Source organism: Ciconia boyciana, chromosome 4, assembly GCF_034638445.1.
Source record: "Ciconia boyciana chromosome 4, ASM3463844v1, whole genome shotgun sequence".
NCBI classification, from domain to species: Eukaryota; Metazoa; Chordata; class Aves; order Ciconiiformes; family Ciconiidae; genus Ciconia; species Ciconia boyciana.
The window spans coordinates 48,051,678-48,068,942 of NC_132937.1; the positions used below are offsets into that span (position 1 = coordinate 48,051,678).

Below are 17,265 nucleotides of genomic sequence, written 5' to 3' on the forward strand. Positions count from 1 at the left end.
TAAAGTGTTGTGGCCCATGACCACTATAGGAAAAGGACGCTTTTATTGGTAGATAATGATCAGAAATGATGATTTGATGTTTGTTTTTACGTTGTTTGTTTTTATTTTATGGGGACAAAGTACAGCATTGCCGGTATTATCTTGTTCATGTTTCTGTTGCTTTGTTGCAACAGTGTATCACTTTGAACAAAAAGTATTCCTAACAACATACGTGAATTTTAATTGGCATTATTCTAGTAACTGAACCTCTTCAATACTGTAAGACTTTGCGTGTTGCAGACAATTCTACTATTTTAGCTAAACCAGAAATGTTACCTTTGTCTCAACTAGCGGCAGGACGTGAAGGGGAAACACATTCCATAAAAATATTATTTCTTACATATTTGCTTTCTTAGTTGGAAGCAAAAAGATTATTTCCTTTACTACGCTACAAAAAGATTTGTAGTATTATTTTTATAAATGGACTGTTACCTTCTCACAAAGCCTGATCTGATTTTTCAGGTGTTGTAATAATCTCTTACAATAAGCTCCAAGGTCTACCTAGACCTAGCTTATAGTTATATAGATATTTCAGAAGTTGCCCTCCTCTCCTGTACTAATTCACATTCTTTCATAGTACTCATGAAGCTTTTTACATCTGGAGGAGCTCAGCCAGCTCACAGGTGGATAGAATTTTCTGCTGGACCATCCAGTTGAGGTTTTATGACATTACCAATAAAGGAGACACCATGTTTCTCATTATCTTTCTCTATTTTCTTATCTTCCACTAGTAACTGACTGGGAATTTCTGAACTGATTACTCTAAATTATGCCAGTCTTGCTACATTGTCAGCCTTGGCTTTTGACATAAATTGTTCAGATGTACGTTTGGTGAGATAATAGGCCTAGGTTGAGAGCTGTATTTTTTGGCTGTTCTAGTGAGAATGTTAAGGCTTCTGCAACTCTTCATGGTTGTATATTAAAATGGCTTTTATCTATTTAATTCCAGAAACTACAGTTTTATGAAGACAGGCACCAGCTTCCTGCCCCCAACTGGACAGAACTAGCAAACCTTATAAACAACTGTATGGATTATGAGCCAGATTTCAGGCCTTCATTTAGAGCAATTATACGTGACTTGAATAGTTTGTTCACTCCAGGTGAGTCTGTGATACAACAAGAATGCACTAGACAAAAAGAACTCTGATTCCTATTGGTTCATTTTCATATGGTGCCTTCCTTTTTGGTATGTTGACCCACAACCACTCTCCAAAGCAGCCCTGGAAATCTAAGTTCATAAGGACACTGTTACTGCTTTTTAGTTTGTTCTAAAAGAGAACACATTAAAAGTTAGTGTTATTGTTCAAAGCAGTTTTCTGGTCTGATTAATGTCTATCCCAAACGTTCTAGTCTCTTAACCAAGTATGTTATGTTTGTGACTGTCTTTTTTCTCTCAATAAAATAAATAGGTATCTTCCTTTTTTCCAAGTGGAAGACGTGTGTTATCACAAGCCTTTGTGAAGTTTACATTTCTCCCCTCTGCAGCAGTGGAGTCATTGCACAATAGTTGCTAAATTTGAAGTACAATAGGCCTGCAAAAAATAAAATTGGGAAATTAAAGCAAGAGTTGCTATGAGTCAAAACAAATTATTTGACTTTTTTGTAATACATCTTTGTCTTTGACTGCAAACCACTATATAGAAATCAAGGTGGTTGTTAATATTCTACTTAGCTTGGGGTATGCCAAGCGAAGGTAGAACATGCCATGATTGTAATAAGTTTCTCCTGTTCGCTTCTCTGTGCCTCCTGTTCCCTTTCTCTCTTCCCTTCTTCCTCCTATCCCTCAGATTACGAGCTGTTGACAGAAAGTGATATGTTGCCAAATATGAGAATTGGAGCACTTGGATTTTCTGGCGCTTTTGAAGATCGGGACCCAACACAATTTGAAGAAAGACATCTTAAGTTTTTACAGCAACTTGGCAAGGTAGGATGTTTCAAAATTCTCTAATTTCCTAGGAAAGAACTATCTTTTTCCATTATCTTCCGATGACCCCATATACATTATTTACATTGAAATTTCTGTTACAGAAATTAATAATTTCAGTCATATCTGATCACAACATGCAGTTCCTTTTAGATCTTTTTTCAGTTTCACCATATCATTAGATAGAAGAAAGATAGATGACCTCTAGAATGAATCCAGTCCCACCAAAAAGCTAGAATCTCTTTCAGTAATGCAGAGCTGCATCTGACTTTTTTTTTTTTAAATACTTGGTATTCATTTAAGAATGTTCCAGGGCAGTCTTGCACAGAACTAGTGGGGTTGGGGTTTTTTGTGCATGCATATTCTGAGAAGTCTGAATATACTGTCCCTAAATTCAATAACGTCTTTGAGATATATGTAACCCTTGAACTTTTTAGGCTTTAGAAATCAGCATTTGGTTACTAGTTTTACAAGTCATTGCAGCCTGGCTGTGTGAAAGCATGCCTAGACAGTTGACCAAGTGCCGCTGGCAGATCTTCACCAAGTACCATTTTTACAGAATGGTTCCTTGCTGTTTTATGGTTTTTATTGACATGGTAGCTATATATTCCTTTGACTCCAAGTACCTAGTGAAAGCAAGCCTGAAAGCAAAGTAGCAGAACTACTTCTATTGGTAGATGGTTGGTTGTTGACTGTAAATGGTAGCATAGCATAGGGAGAGGAAAACAGTGGTAGGTGATGACTGCATAAAGGAAGATGAAGAAAATATAAACAGAGAAAGGGGGAACATTGAAACAAATGGGGGAAGAACCACCAAGAAACAGAGGAGAATTAAGAGCCAAGAGGAACCTAAATGAAGGAGGGTTTGCAAGTGCAGGAAAAGTAGCATGCCAGCTGACAAATTTCCACTTGGAAGTGCAAGTGGAAATTTGTGATGAAGGGGCAGAAAATGAATGGACATCACCCCCTCTCCTTGTCTTTGTTTCCTCCCGTGCTGTTCGCTTCCTTTCACAGAACATGTTTCTTATTCTTACAGAACTGTTACCTGTGCTCCTGCACTCTTTTTTTCCTCTCAGGGAGGTTTTGTGGCATTTCACTTAAATAATTAATTGTGGTCACCTTAGCGCTAATACAGTGAACACTGAGGCAGTATGAACAAGCACTAAGAAAGAGACAATAATGTGGACTTGTTTTTAATTCAAGTATTTCCATTTGTGATCTAGGGAAATTTTGGCAGTGTTGAGATGTGCCGGTATGACCCACTGCAGGATAATACTGGGGAGGTGGTGGCTGTGAAAAAGCTGCAACATAGCACAGAAGAGCACCTTAGGGACTTTGAAAGAGAAATTGAAATACTTAAATCTCTGCAGCATGATAACATTGTTAAATACAAAGGAGTATGCTACAGTGCAGGTATGTGCCATATTGAATACCCCTTCCAGTGTACACCTAAGTATGCATACTGAGAAATTCAGAGAGGTAAGTGTTCATGGAAGTCACTGACGTGTCCTAACTTTACCAGGACTTAGAGAGTACAAATCAAAGGAAGTGGTGTCTCTCATGTACTACTTCTCAGTACAAGGTGGACATTTTATTCCATCAGCTCATAGCATAATTTGGTTGATTTAGAGAAAGTACCATTTTGACTAGTTACCCAGTTTCTTTATCTTAAAGCGTAAAAGTCATCCTAGAAAAAAATTCAGGGTTAAGTGGGAAAATGCAACCATTTTGTAACTGTTGTTGTTTTTTGTTCAATGTAATGTCCCAGAATGGATGTTACTAATTCTTGTACAGTCTGTGCAGTAAAAGACTAGACAGGAAAAAGTTTCAGAAACACATGTGTTTGAGTGAATTGTTGATGCTGTTAAACTTGATGAATGAAAGCACAGGTTCTGCCCAGAATCTTACTGTAAAAAGAAAAATCTTGTGTTCAAAATCATACTAAGTTTTAAAAGATGGTAAAATTGCTGACCAGTTGATGTCAGTTGCCATACTGAGTTTCATCTCAACAATGAGCAGGAATTACATAAACACAGATATACAGATGGCACTCTTGCTTTTCTTTAGCAATAGTAGCTAACGTATTGATGAGATGATCTTGATTAGTGATGCTCTGTATATCAAGCACATCCATGTTATTGTTATGTTTAAATAAATGGCATTTCCTGAACAAATGCAGTTAACTAATATATGAAAAATTGCATAGTGATGTACATATAATAAATTAGGTTTTTTTGTATTAAGACTATTTTCTATTACTTTTATTCATCGACACTTGTAAATATTTATATTTCAAAACTTGTCACTGGAAAATGGCAGAAAAATTAAGTGTATTTTTTGTTGTTGTGAAAGGTCGTAGGAATCTAAGATTGATTATGGAATATTTACCATATGGAAGCTTACGAGATTATCTGCAGAAACACAAGGAAAGGCTGGACCACAAGAAACTTTTGCTGTATGCGTCTCAGATATGCAAGGTAGGAAACTTCAGATGATTTATATTTTTCAACAAATTTTTGTCTCTTTGATGTCGTCTCATTTGTCTTAGAACAACCATCATTGATTGTTTTGGTGTATGTTTCATAATACTCTTGGGCTGCTAGCACGACATAACCCTAAGAAAAGTAGCAATATGTATTAATGTGCTCAAGAACTGGACAAACTTCTGAGTATCTTAATACAGGATGCTGAGACTGGCCTATCTGCTGACTGAGGCAGAATATACTCCATTTATTTTTGTTTGGTTTATAGGTTGCTTAGCTTGTATTTCATTCTGAAGAATTAAAACCTCTTTTCTGCCTAATGAGAGCTGAAATAAAGTTTTGTAGCAGTTAATATACTCACTCAGGCAAACTGTTCATGACATACTATAACTGATTTTTCAAAACTTGGACATTCAGCTATAAAACCACTATACCAGCATGTATATGTTTAAGAAATTTACTTTATACTGTAAATAATATTAGCTTATTTAGCAGAAAGAGCAAAGATATATGATTTCTGTATGAAGAACTAGAGGCCATAGAAGTGCCCAAAGCTGTAATAAATTACTTGGTAGTCTCAACGGTTGGTACTGAACATCCTTCATAAAATTCTGAAAAGGGGGGCAAACATCTGGTCTTTATTGTGATATATCATTTCCTCAGAAAGAGGGCTTATGCCTACACTGTTTTTTAGTCTGTTGTTATGCTTTAGATACAAGAAACTACAGACACTTTAGGTTTCATTGCATGTTCGGTAGTTTGGGGAAAGGAAAAAAAAAGGGGGGGAGGCAGGGGGAAGAGAGAAAAAGAGAAAAAAAAAAAATACACGCCATATACACCCCCTCAAGGTATGTACCAGAAACATTTTTAAATTCCTTTCCCCAATACCCACATCAAAGACATGGAAACAGTAGGTCACCTAAAATTAATGAGTATTCTTCAGGGTATGTAGCCCACAGATACTCTTGTGTCTGGTAGTTGCACCCTGCCACGTTCAGAGCAGAAGGCTTTCCTTCTGCAATATCCACAGAAAAGGCCTGACAAGAATCAGGCAGGAGAGTCTCTGCCAGAGCCAAGATCTTCTCCAAGCATTCAAACTTTCGTGATAGTTCCCTGCTTGAAACTGGACTGACTCAGTAAACCTTTTAGCTAGTGAACCTGGGGCATGTACAGAAGGATGCTGCATGCAGCTTTGGCAGCTAATCTCACCTACTCATGTGCTTCACTGAAGCAGGTCTAGGTGGGTAGTCTCCAGCAAAAACTCCTTGATGGGCAAGCAATGTGCAATGAGGTTGGAAAACAGAAAATGTTCACAAGTCTGTGGCAAGTGTCAGTCTTTTCACAGAGAAGAAGTATTGAACACATGACCCACTCAAAGAGGGTTAAAAAGCCCTCTGATCTGCGTCTCCAAAACAAGAAGTCGTTCTCCAGTAACAGGCATAAGAAATTCTCTCAGTATTATTTCTGCAACAAAATAACTGTTATTATCAGTGCTGGTAAGTTACTGAAAACAATCTTCCTTCAAGCAAAGAGCTGGAAGAGTCGTAACACTCAGGGCCACCTAGGAGGACAGTGACAGTGAATCTTTCCTAGAATAAAGGTGCAACGGGGATTTTTGAACACACAAAGGCTGCAACCACTTACCTGTTTTATTCTGTGGCCATCTCAGCCTATGACCTGAAGGGTTGTAAGGTGCCTGCCCTGTTCACTCTCATAAGAAGCTGTGAAGCTTGCATATGTAAGTCTTCAGGCCTTATCCAAAGTTTTATGCAAAGCCTGAAGGAACAAGAGTGGCAAGGTATTTCAGGACCCTGGTGTCTGAAACAGAAGTATCTGATAGGAGGACTGGGAGGGGGATTTTGGCCTCTGCAGGCAGTGCAAGTATGTCGGGAAAGTTTGGAAAAGGAACTGTATGCAGAAAGTACAAAGAAAAAGGTTCTTAATGTGTATGTGTACATACACATACATAAAAGAACCATCAAAATATTGCAGGTCTTCAGAATGGTGATGAAAAATCAAAATAGCAGATGAAATGACTGCTTCCTAAGTACCAAGCACCAGCCAAGAGGAAGGGAGCTAGAATACGCCTTCTGCAGATGCTTAAGTGGGAAAACATCCTGCTTTCACATGACAAAGCATAGGTACACACAGTATGAGAATGTGGGAAGTCCGCATATAGGACTTGCTCTTAAAGAAGTATCTTTTCTTCACTTCTAAGGGAAGCAAAGTCTAAGAATTACAGTGTATGTATCTTGCTTCGCACTGTTGTTGCTGTACGACCTGCAAAGCAGAGGGTATATTGATTGCTTTAAGATTTCACTCTAATCTGCAGCATTCCGTTACTTCAGAACAACTTGATTAAAAACATAGTGAGTACCTAATATTAAGAAAATGAAATCTGAATGCTTTTCCTCCTTCTTTTAGCTGATCACATTTCCCCCTTTCCTTTACCTGTTTTTGCTTCTCTTGCAATGTTTGCTCTTTCAGCATCTCGCATCTCTTCTTTCTGCTGTGCATTTCTGTCACTCTGTTATTTTGGGTTTTTTAATACAAAAATCTTTCTCCCTCTGCCTTGCTGCTCTTCTCTCAAATGTATGAAAGAAATGAAGGCATGCCTGTACCTGAGGGTTAAGATGAGCGTGTTTGCTTGCTTGCTGTGTTTTAGTTCCTTGCTACTGCTATGCTGAGAAAGGGTTCCTGACTTAAAGGTGATATTTTTTGTGCATATCTCATACTGTGAAAAGCAGCATTTTCAGAGATGGCATTTGCTAGTGGTGATGTTTCTGTAGATGCAAATTAGTGCAGCTGTCACGTGCTGCGGCTTGTACCATTAGTACAGCTTATCTGGTGGCAAGCAATTGGGCTCTGTATTCAACTTTAAAGAGTTGTGACAATAGAACGGCAAATAAGGAAGTTAACTTCTCCATGCATCTGACTTTTGGGATGTTCTTTTTTGCTCTTTTAGGCCTGCATTTTGTTAATGCCGGCTGATAGGAGAAGAGGCAAAGAATAAATTTACTTTTCCTTCTCTTAATGCTTAAAGCGTTTCAGATGTCCTTGCTGGAGAGCCCAACTTCAATGACAGAAGCATTTGAAATCCCATAATTAAACTCAACTCCATTGTTAGAGTAGTGCCACAGGATGATGATTTCCGCTTAGAACGTGCGTGATTTCAGTTAAGCCTGTCTCTTAGAATAGGTGTTTTCCAGGCTAACAGAAAAATGACTGGCATCAGAGAAACTCTAGGACTGGTTTCAGTGCAGTATGCCGCAGTCATAAAAAGTGACAGCACCTGCGTGGACTGGTTGCATCACACCCCCGGGGCCTGACGTCGGCCCGGCGGGCCTCGGCGTTTCCCGAGGCGGCAGTGGGTGGGCGGGGCCTGTGGAAGGGGGTGCACGTGAGCAGCGGCGCCACCTGGCGGTGCGGCGAGGTCACAGGTCAGCTGCCGCACTGGGGCGGGCGAACCGCTTCGGGGGTGCCTCACTGCAAAACACGGAGAGAGAGAGAAAGGAGCCCGCTGGCATTAATAGTATAACGCTGATGTTCAGCACTTCCGAGCTCAGCCGTGCTCGTGGCATGGCTTACTGCTTTTCGGTTGTGGTGAAGGAGGGAGGTGCTGTCTCACGAAACTCTTGACAGCTTGCTTTGTGTTTCCTTTCACGTAGAGTCGGGTATCTCTTGACGCTATGCAGTGTCGCCTTCTGTACACCATTTATTGCTGTGTAAGCAAGACCTCTTTCTTTTAGTAATGCTGCTACACACACTGGCTTCTTCCACATTTCATTGTTAGCAAAAAGAATTACATGCATTGGTAAGAGGGGATCAGCAGCAGCAAAGACAACATGACTTCGGACCGATCTTTTGTTACAGCAACCCATAGAAATATAACAACGAGCGGAACTGTGTTGGTGAATAATGGTCCATGCAGAAGAGAAACAAGATACACAGGTGGGAATACAGTCAGAGAATAGTTGTCAAATTCAAGGAATCATAATATAAAGTTTCATAAAGCAACCAGGAAAGCAGACGTACAAAGTGAAGAAAAAAGATTAAATGAAATGTGTAAATAGGACAGTCTTCTCGTTTGCCCTGGACTGTGTAGCTTAGCCAAATTTTGTTTTCCTTCTGTCTATCACCAGCAGACTGCATTTGGCTACAGAAAGGAGCTGTAACAGCTATCCAGCTACGTACTCATAAAACACTTGGCTCTGACAGGTGCTCAGTCTAGGGAACTTCCCTCAGTCTAGGACTTCCTTTCAGTTAAGGGAATTCCCTGCACTTGGAAGAAGTAACTCCTCAGAGAAGACAAATGTTCAAGCACACCGATTTTCGTAACAATCTGTGTTTGGTTTTAACTTTGATGTTAATTCATCCCTTTAGGGAAGTGCAGCTACTTAATGGTAAAAGTAACTCTTTTCCTATTGTGTTTGTGAACTTTACACCTAGGGCATGGAGTATCTGGGTACAAAAAGATATGTTCACCGGGATTTAGCAACAAGAAATATCTTAGTGGAGAATGAGAACAGAGTTAAAATTGGAGATTTTGGATTGACAAAAGTCTTGCCACAAGACAAAGAATACTACAAAGTAAAAGAACCTGGTGAAAGCCCTATATTTTGGTAAGTCTTCTTTGGTATATGAAATCGTGGCATGTTGTCAGTTGCCCAGCATTTTGGAAGTCACATGCATGACGTTTGACTTTACAGAACACCACATAGGACTTTTCAACATATTTAAAAAAAAAACCTAAAAATTACCAAAATATTTAAATATTTAAAAGGAAGGGTATGCAACAAGAAAGATATTCAAAGATAAAAGAAGTGTAAAAGGGCCCACTCCTCAGGATGCTTTCAGAGTTTTGGACCTTTCAGTTCCCTAAAGACTGGTTGTTCATGTCTTCTAGCTGAGATCTGTTGGATAGACCCTCTGTTGACCAAGTGGAGTTAAATCCCACGGACTGTAATTAGCTGGGTAAAGTGCAGGGTTGAATATTCGGTTAGATGTCTGTATTTGGGCATTGAGCTTCCAGAGAAGGTCTAAGTTACTCCAAAATACAGTAATGGTCCAACAAGCTGCACTTAGCTTGGAAAGGAAAAGAACACTCTGTGTAGCCCGTGGGAGACTGAAGGATTATGAAATTGAAATTGGTAGACTGTATTCAGAATGCAAAATATATACTTCAGTTCTCTAATGTAAAGACATAGAAATACCTTAGAAAATACACTGGCAGGTGACTGTGATAAAAACCATTTTATGTCCTGATAGCAAAAAAATGCCATTCCGTGCGTGTGATTTTAGTCTATATTTTAGTCTGCTTTAGGCAATGTAAAAACATCATATCTAAAGGATAAATAATAAAAAATTGCATCTTAGTAGATGTTATTGGGAGTTGTAAAAGTTAAGTCCAGAAGTACCTGGGACTTAGTTCAAGGTTCACTGAAAGTGAGGGAAAGATGCTTACGGGCTATAATTGTCTTTCTTTCCAGGCCTTATCACACAAAATCTTGTTTACTTGCACTACAGATAAGAAAAATATCTATGACTTTGTTGGAAAAAACCCAAACTTGGATACAGTTATCACTAACTCTGTTTAAGGTGGTTTGCATTTTCAATACCAATTAACTATCATTAAAAGTAGTTACTAGTGAAGGTAGTGGAAGGAAATGAGAATGTGCTGATGCCTATGAACAAAGAACACTTATTCATGAAAAAAAAATCAGCCTTATTAAAATAAATATCTTCAAAACCAAAAAGACACGTTACACAGAACAATATTCCTTTTACTATGTGTTGCAGGTATGCTCCAGAATCTCTGACAGAAAGCAAATTTTCTGTGGCCTCAGATGTGTGGAGTTTTGGTGTGGTCTTGTATGAACTCTTCACATATATCGACAAGAGCAAAAGCCCACCAGCTGTAAGTGCATAGTTAATGGTTTTTTGTTTATTTACATTTCCAAAAAGATATAGATTGTTCCTGTACCTAAATAGGTTGATATTTACTGATCCTTTTCTGGAGATACCTTAGTGTTTATGAGGCAGCATCCAATCAGAAGCAGCAATGTGCTAAAAAAGTGTTAGTATCAAGCCATAAGAAGGAAAGGAGATCTGAAAATTACCTGATAGTCTGTGCAGATCCTGTAGCTCCTAACTGTTTGAAAAAGGTTTAAAAATCTCTCATTATGGATTGTTCTTTCTCGTCCTTCGTGGAGAGTAATCCCAGATGCAACTGTTTCATTGCAACATGACATGTATTTTTAATACTGTTCTAAATCTAAGGCTGAGCCAAACAGATACGTAAACATCAAGTTGATTTAAGTAAGGTAACTTAGTTATTTTGTTACATTACCAGAACCCAAGTCAGTAAGTTATTGAAGTTCAAGAAAGAAAGGGAGTGGCTTTTTGCAGACTGTTGACAGGCGCCTTTAAAGACAAATTTACAGTGCACAGAGAAAAATACTACTTGTACACTGAATAACAGTTCTCCAATTGGAAATGAGATTCATGATCTTACTTGTACCTAGCAGTCCTCTGCAGGCATAACAGAGGAGAGTTGAGCCTTATATATTTCCTGGAGCTGTCCTCACCCTTGGCCAGTGTCTCAGTGCTAGCAAATGTAGTTTTGAGAGCTGAACAATGATGATAGGCAAAACTACACTTGGAATCTCTCTGCATTGACTTTAGTGGGCTTCTTAGTAATTCGATACGACTAAGATATCAAGGAAGAACTCTCAAGGCAGGGGCAGCTCTTCCTGCGTAATAACATAAACATTGCAGTTCATAAACATAAACCTGGAGTTGTTCTTCAGAAGGATTATGAAATGGAAAGTGGGTAGAGTAAGTGATGGGCTCAGGTGGAAGGTACTTTGAATAAATCAAGTCTGCATGTGCATTCACCGCTTCATCAGGTTGGTTATCCTATTGGTATGTATCAAGTAAAAGTAGTTTTACCAATTAGCCAAAGTGGTCTGTTTAACTGTCATAGTCTTTATAATTACACATTGCTTCCCCAACTTTGGCCATTTGCATGTTCTACCAACAGTTGTTTCACATTTTCATGTCGAGGATCATTAAAGAAATGTACATAGCATTGAAGGAAAAATAATTCTTTTATGTTGTGCTTAGAAATTATTTTCAGTTAATAGTAATTCCTCATTTACTTTTGATCTCTGGCAAACTGAGTGAGATTTTAATCTACTTTTTGGGTTATGTTGATTTCTGGATGGCAAGATTTATCTAAGCCATTTTTGCTGGCTTTAATTATGCTACTGTTTCTGGCCTGTAGTTACTGATTAATCCTGTTAATATTTTTTTTAATACATAAGTATAATATTAATCTGTTTTTACTGGGATTTTTCAGAGCATCAAGATCTTGTTTTAATGTTTCAGCGTGCTCTTTAGAATTAGGTGTTGATCAGATGATGATCAACATTTTTAAAGATTTCTCACTTATTACTTTACAGTGTGTATGTATCATTCTATTTTCATACACACACACAAAAAAATCTGTAATTATTGATCTATTCTCTGGACTTGTAATTTATAATTTTATCATTGTTATATACTATTCTATTTATTCTTATTATTATTTATTATTCTTACTAAGAATTTTCCCATGGTAAGAATATTGCAGCATCTTTTTTTCCTTTAAAAATTATTTGACAGTTGACCTTCTGTTTCAGGAATTCATGCGCATGATTGGGAATGATAAACAAGGGCAGATGATTGTATTTCATTTGATAGAGCTTTTGAAGAATAATGGACGACTGCCGAGACCAGATGGATGCCCTGACGAGGTGAAGTACTGTATTAATATGTTACTATAATCTGAAAGGTGCTCAGTCAGGGTGAGTACCTGGTAAATGCAAACCTTGTGTTTCGTTCTGCTTGGATTATGGAAGTATTTATACAAGCGGAATGGCTGTGCTGTTATTTTATCAGTTGCATGATGAGTATAATCACATTTCTTTTCTGATTCTTTAGATTGCATTCCCTCAGGAGCCTAGAATGTAGTCTTTCTGAATATACGAAGTAGGACTATTATGACTGACTGCTGTACTGAGGCACTCAGGCTTCTATTTCAAAAATATAAATTTCTTAAGGTAGTGAGATTAGTGTATAGTACTTGTTCCATGGAAGTCCCCTATAGAGATTCTTGTTCAAAGCTGTGGACTGTGGATTCTTTTGAAGTCTATAACATTTAACAGATAACAACATCTGTGTAAGGTTTTTCACATTTAATTCCAAGATTTAAAGAACTCCTTCTCTTGATTATTTTCCTTATCTTGCTCTTCCCTGCTCAAGCAGAGGAATACCCATCTTTATCATGTATATTATTCACTATCAAGCATTCTCAGCCAAGAGCTACCTGCAGACTGTAGGCACAGTTAAGTATATGAATCAGATTTTGTGTGTTCAGGGCCTTCAGATTTGTATTCATGTTCTTCGTAGATACTGAAGTGTATATGTATGTAAAGCCATCCTCAGAGCACACAAATTAATTCAGTGTTCTTTTGTTTTTGCTAATGCTCCAGATGTTTTAAAAAATACTTTAATACTACTACTAAGTCTTGTAGTTCTCTGTTCTTCAGAGCAGGGTGAACTCCAGCTTGAGTCAAACTGGTAGGGCTGTGTAGGTGAATCAGTAGGGAAAGAATGTAAGTAAAATAGTTATGCTTTTTAACATGTATAAGTTCCAGCTCAGATCAATTGCTGCATCCCTTTAAAATCAAGCACACTTGGCAGTAAGTCAAGAAGTAATCCATTCAGAACTGGAGACAGAGGAGAGGTCAGGGTCAAGTGGTCTAACAGAAGAGAAAGAATGGTACAGGTGGGGCAGGGAAGCCACGGCAGAAGAAATAGTCTACAGAGAATGAAAAGAGAAATCTCTGAAGCAACCTTTCTTGCTTTATACGTATGAGTAGAGCAATTGTTGAATTGCAAAGATTTGGCTTTTTGTAGATAATCTGAATGTCATATGTATAAGATAATACATGGTCTGTTTTACTGAAACTGTATCCAAACTAATGCAAAGGTTTCAATGTCTGACATTTCTTCGGATATCAAAGCAAGATGGAAATGTGTCTCTCTTGTCAGAAACTGTGCTCTTCCCATTTTGATCCTGAAAGGCTAGTCATCACAGATATTGAATCTTCCAGATGTCTGTAGCTTACAAGCTGCTTGAGACTTGGGTCTGTAGCAGCTTGGTCAATGTAGGAGTTTCAGATTTGCTGAAAAGTAAGGAGCTAATGCTACTTTTTTTCCTGGGAGCTGTGCAGCTTGTTCTTAATCAACATGTAAAAAATTGTTGGAAGTATGAGAAGTTGGTAATAATGATCCAGGTTAAATTAGTGAGAAGAGTACAGGTGAAGAGCTTCACAAGTTGTTTTGCAACCAGGTATCAGGTACATGTTTGGGAAAAGAGAATGCTGTTGCAAATGCCTGTTGTAACGGAAATCTCTTCCAAAAATCATTTAAATCTACTTCTACTAGAAGTGGATTCGGTTTGCACGGTAACTTTTCTGGCTTATTTCTCATTATATATGAAGAATAATTAAGAACTCAATATACAGATGTGGAGAAGTGTATGTTAACGTTGCAGGGGAAGCTTAATTTAGAATTGCTGTCTTTGTAAATCTTATTGTTGGTCAGACTTGTAAAGCATTTGTCATTTCAAACATTTTTGAGCTTTCTAAAAAATAAGAGCAAGCAAGAAGATAAAAACTCAGCAAAATAACATAAGTCTCTCAAAAGTTTCAAAAACTAGCTGAGTCAATTTCCATACTAACTTTAAAAAAAAATATCTTTTATTATAAGGGCTTTTTCAGAGCTAGCTATCCTCACTTCTTGCTGTTAGTGGGATCAAGCAGATAAACTGAATGGTATAGCAAGACTTAGACACACTCTTGTGCCACTGTTGCTTGGAAGCATAAAGTTAAGTTGGATGTTCTTTGGACCAGTTCAAAGTAACTATTAACTATTTGTAGCATCTGTTTACCTACTACCGTTTTTCTTTGTTTCTTCTCCAGATTTATGCTATCATGAAAGAATGCTGGAACAATAATGTTACCCAGCGCCCCACCTTTAGGGATCTTGCTCAGCGAGTGGATCATATAAGGGACAACATGGGTGGATGAGAAAACTGTCCCTCCTTCAGAGGATGTGTTGGAATGCAGCACAAAATGTACTTGGTCTGCTGTGTATAATTGACATGTACAAATGTGCATCTTACCTTTGCTGGAAGTAAAATCTGTGTGGCAAATATCCTATCTCAATCTGCATACGGAGGAATCCTGCTGGTTTTCTTTATCAGGATATATTTGTTACTATGAGAACATGTTGAAATTCTCAATAGGGAGAGAAGTTATTTTTCTAAATAAAATAATCTAATATATGGTCAGTCTACAACACCATTATTTGCCTTACTTGGCAATGCAAAAAAGAGGTGATTTAAAATATGGTGAGATTAAAAGATGAAAAGACAGTGTATTTCCTTGTTGAAATGGAGATGCACAGAAAAGACTTCTAGGAGTCTTTTCACACTGAGTATATAGTGACTTGGCACCCTGTTTTGTGTGTTGCATAAGGGCTTGTGTTTGTTAATACAGTTTTATAATTTTTTCATTGTTGATGCAGAAAAGGCTTCTCTGTATAACAAAATAGAAGTGGTTATGTAACCCAGAAACTTTTAATGTGCCTGTCTGAATCAGTTATCAGCCAGCAATATATGCAAAGAGATATAATAGGCTGTGTGATGTACTGTAAGTATTTTGAGGGAAAGGGAGCAAATTGTTCTTAATTTGGAAAGCCAGAAAACCTACTCATCCATGTGAAAATCTTAATTTAAAATGAAAAAGCAAACATGTTATCCAGTTTTTCTTACTCTTCTTTTCCTCTGTTGAGTAAGTACTAGATTCCCTTTATATAATTGGAGATACAGTGATAACAAGTAGAAATGAAGCCACTTTATACAAGGCAGTGTCTTCAGTTTGTTTCTGAATATGAAAAAGCTAAACATACTGCTTTTAAATGCTGCTCTCTCATTTTTTCCATCTTTGTAATTTTCATGCAGTCATAAGTGTATCTATAAATTGGGAACTTTTAAAAGCAGAATTAAAAATCTAGAAAATGCTCTCCTTTTCACAGTTCCTCATGTTGCTGTTAAGACGATCACCTTATACCTTCCTTCCAGTACACAGAAAAGAATGCTTGTGGCCCAGTATCCGATAGGGCCAGTTGCAACCACATCAAGTCTATTTTGTAGTGAAGTGGCCCAAGTTACCTCCTATTTCTTTCTGTGGTAATATCCAACATGAGGCTATTTGGAAGGAGGAATTACAAGTGCAATTGCTCCACACTCAGCAGGGGGGAAGGACATGATCCCCGTTACTGAGAACTGGAAGGAGATCAGAGCTACCTGAACAGATTACTTATGCTGTATAATTAGGCTTTAGAAATAAGTCTAACAAAAATTTATGGACAAGAGAACTCTTCGGTTTTGCCTCCAGGCATAAAACTTGGGGATAATCTCATATCTCAAAGCAGTAAAGTTGCAAGTTTTGTTTATTTTTAGTTCAAATAATCTTTTGTTTGTTTGTTTTTACTATTCTTAAGCATTATTGTTTGCAAAGTACAGTGCTTGTTCTTCTTGAACTTTTGCTGAGAGAAGTTCAATTAAGGGGATATACAACTTGGCAAACTGACCTGACATCTAGATTTGTATTTAAAATTAAGTGTTCATTTTTAAACTTTGTGATGGTGAGTCAGTGAAACAGAGGAGTTACTTTCACTGTGGGGCCTCCTTAAGATTTGTGGTTAACTACATCCACGTTATCAGAAGTTTAAGTACCTCAACTTTAAAAAATAAAAAAATAAAAAAAATCCTTACTTAGTGTAACATAGTGCCAGTATAGCAATGTTTTGTACCACTATGATATTTCTCTCCCACAATCGCTCATACAAAATTATGATTTTATAATATGGGAGATTGCTAAATAGGGAGGGCAGCATCAGCCCTCTTTCTGCCTATTGCATTTAATATTATTTCTGTTGGTTTTCTTGCCACCAAGCACTTGCATAGATAATTTTTAAAACTAATTTCACAATCAGTTTTTAAGGTGCAAAGAACTTTAAAGTGCTTTGTTCGACTTAACGTCTGTTTTCACCATTTCTATACATCGCTTTGAAGATTTAAAATTTTGTGTAAAAAATGTCTTTGCATTTGTAGTCTGTTGTGTGTATGTGTTTTTTGTAACAAAAGAAGATAAAGCTTTAAAGCATTGAAACAGCATTTTAGCTGGATAACATATGCAGGAATTATGTAAAATTTGCAGTGTATGACACTCAGTAGCTAACTGGTTTCCAATATATAGTAGACTAAACATAATTTATGTATAAATCTCAGGGAAGTTTGTGTAATGCAATGAAGAAATCTTCCAGTCTGCTATTTTTTCAAGTGAATAAAACGTCTTTTTCTTGTTCTACTACAGTATGACTGATTACATAGTCTATTTGATTGCATAAATATAGTGCTGAACTCAAGGATAATTTTTAAGTGTCTTGTGGAATTTTTTTTTACTTTAATACTTTATAATTTTTAGAGAAAGCCATATCTTTACAATGCAGTATAATTTTGTGCTGTTGGTCACGAACATACAGTCTTTTGTAACAAGTCTGTCTGTGCAAAGGGCTTGATCATTCGGGATGAGTATTCTTAGCTGGGTGAATGGGACCAAGTAGCGCTTAGGACTCTCGGGGGATGCGTGATCATCTGCAGCGTCAATGTTTAGGTCCTGGAGCAGACCAAATGGTTTTCTCAAA

General features: G+C 37.5%; 1 protein-coding gene across 7 annotated transcripts in view; it reads left to right on the forward strand.

The window, feature by feature from the left end:
- Positions 1 to 16,992, forward strand: part of JAK2 (Janus kinase 2) — a 94,358-nt gene extending 77,366 nt beyond the window's left edge. For all 7 annotated transcript variants that reach the window (XM_072858729.1, XM_072858722.1, XM_072858726.1 and 4 more), the window contains 8 exons: positions 989 to 1,139; positions 1,827 to 1,963; positions 3,187 to 3,376; positions 4,316 to 4,440; positions 8,896 to 9,068; positions 10,246 to 10,363; positions 12,129 to 12,242; positions 14,475 to 16,992. In XM_072858729.1, coding sequence (XP_072714830.1) covers positions 989 to 1,139; positions 1,827 to 1,963; positions 3,187 to 3,376; positions 4,316 to 4,440; positions 8,896 to 9,068; positions 10,246 to 10,363; positions 12,129 to 12,242; positions 14,475 to 14,582 — 1,116 coding nt within the window. In that variant the 3' untranslated portion in view covers positions 14,583 to 16,992. The remainder of the gene's footprint in view (positions 1 to 988; positions 1,140 to 1,826; positions 1,964 to 3,186; positions 3,377 to 4,315; positions 4,441 to 8,895; positions 9,069 to 10,245; positions 10,364 to 12,128; positions 12,243 to 14,474) is intronic.
- Positions 16,993 to 17,265: the final 273 nt, after the last annotated feature.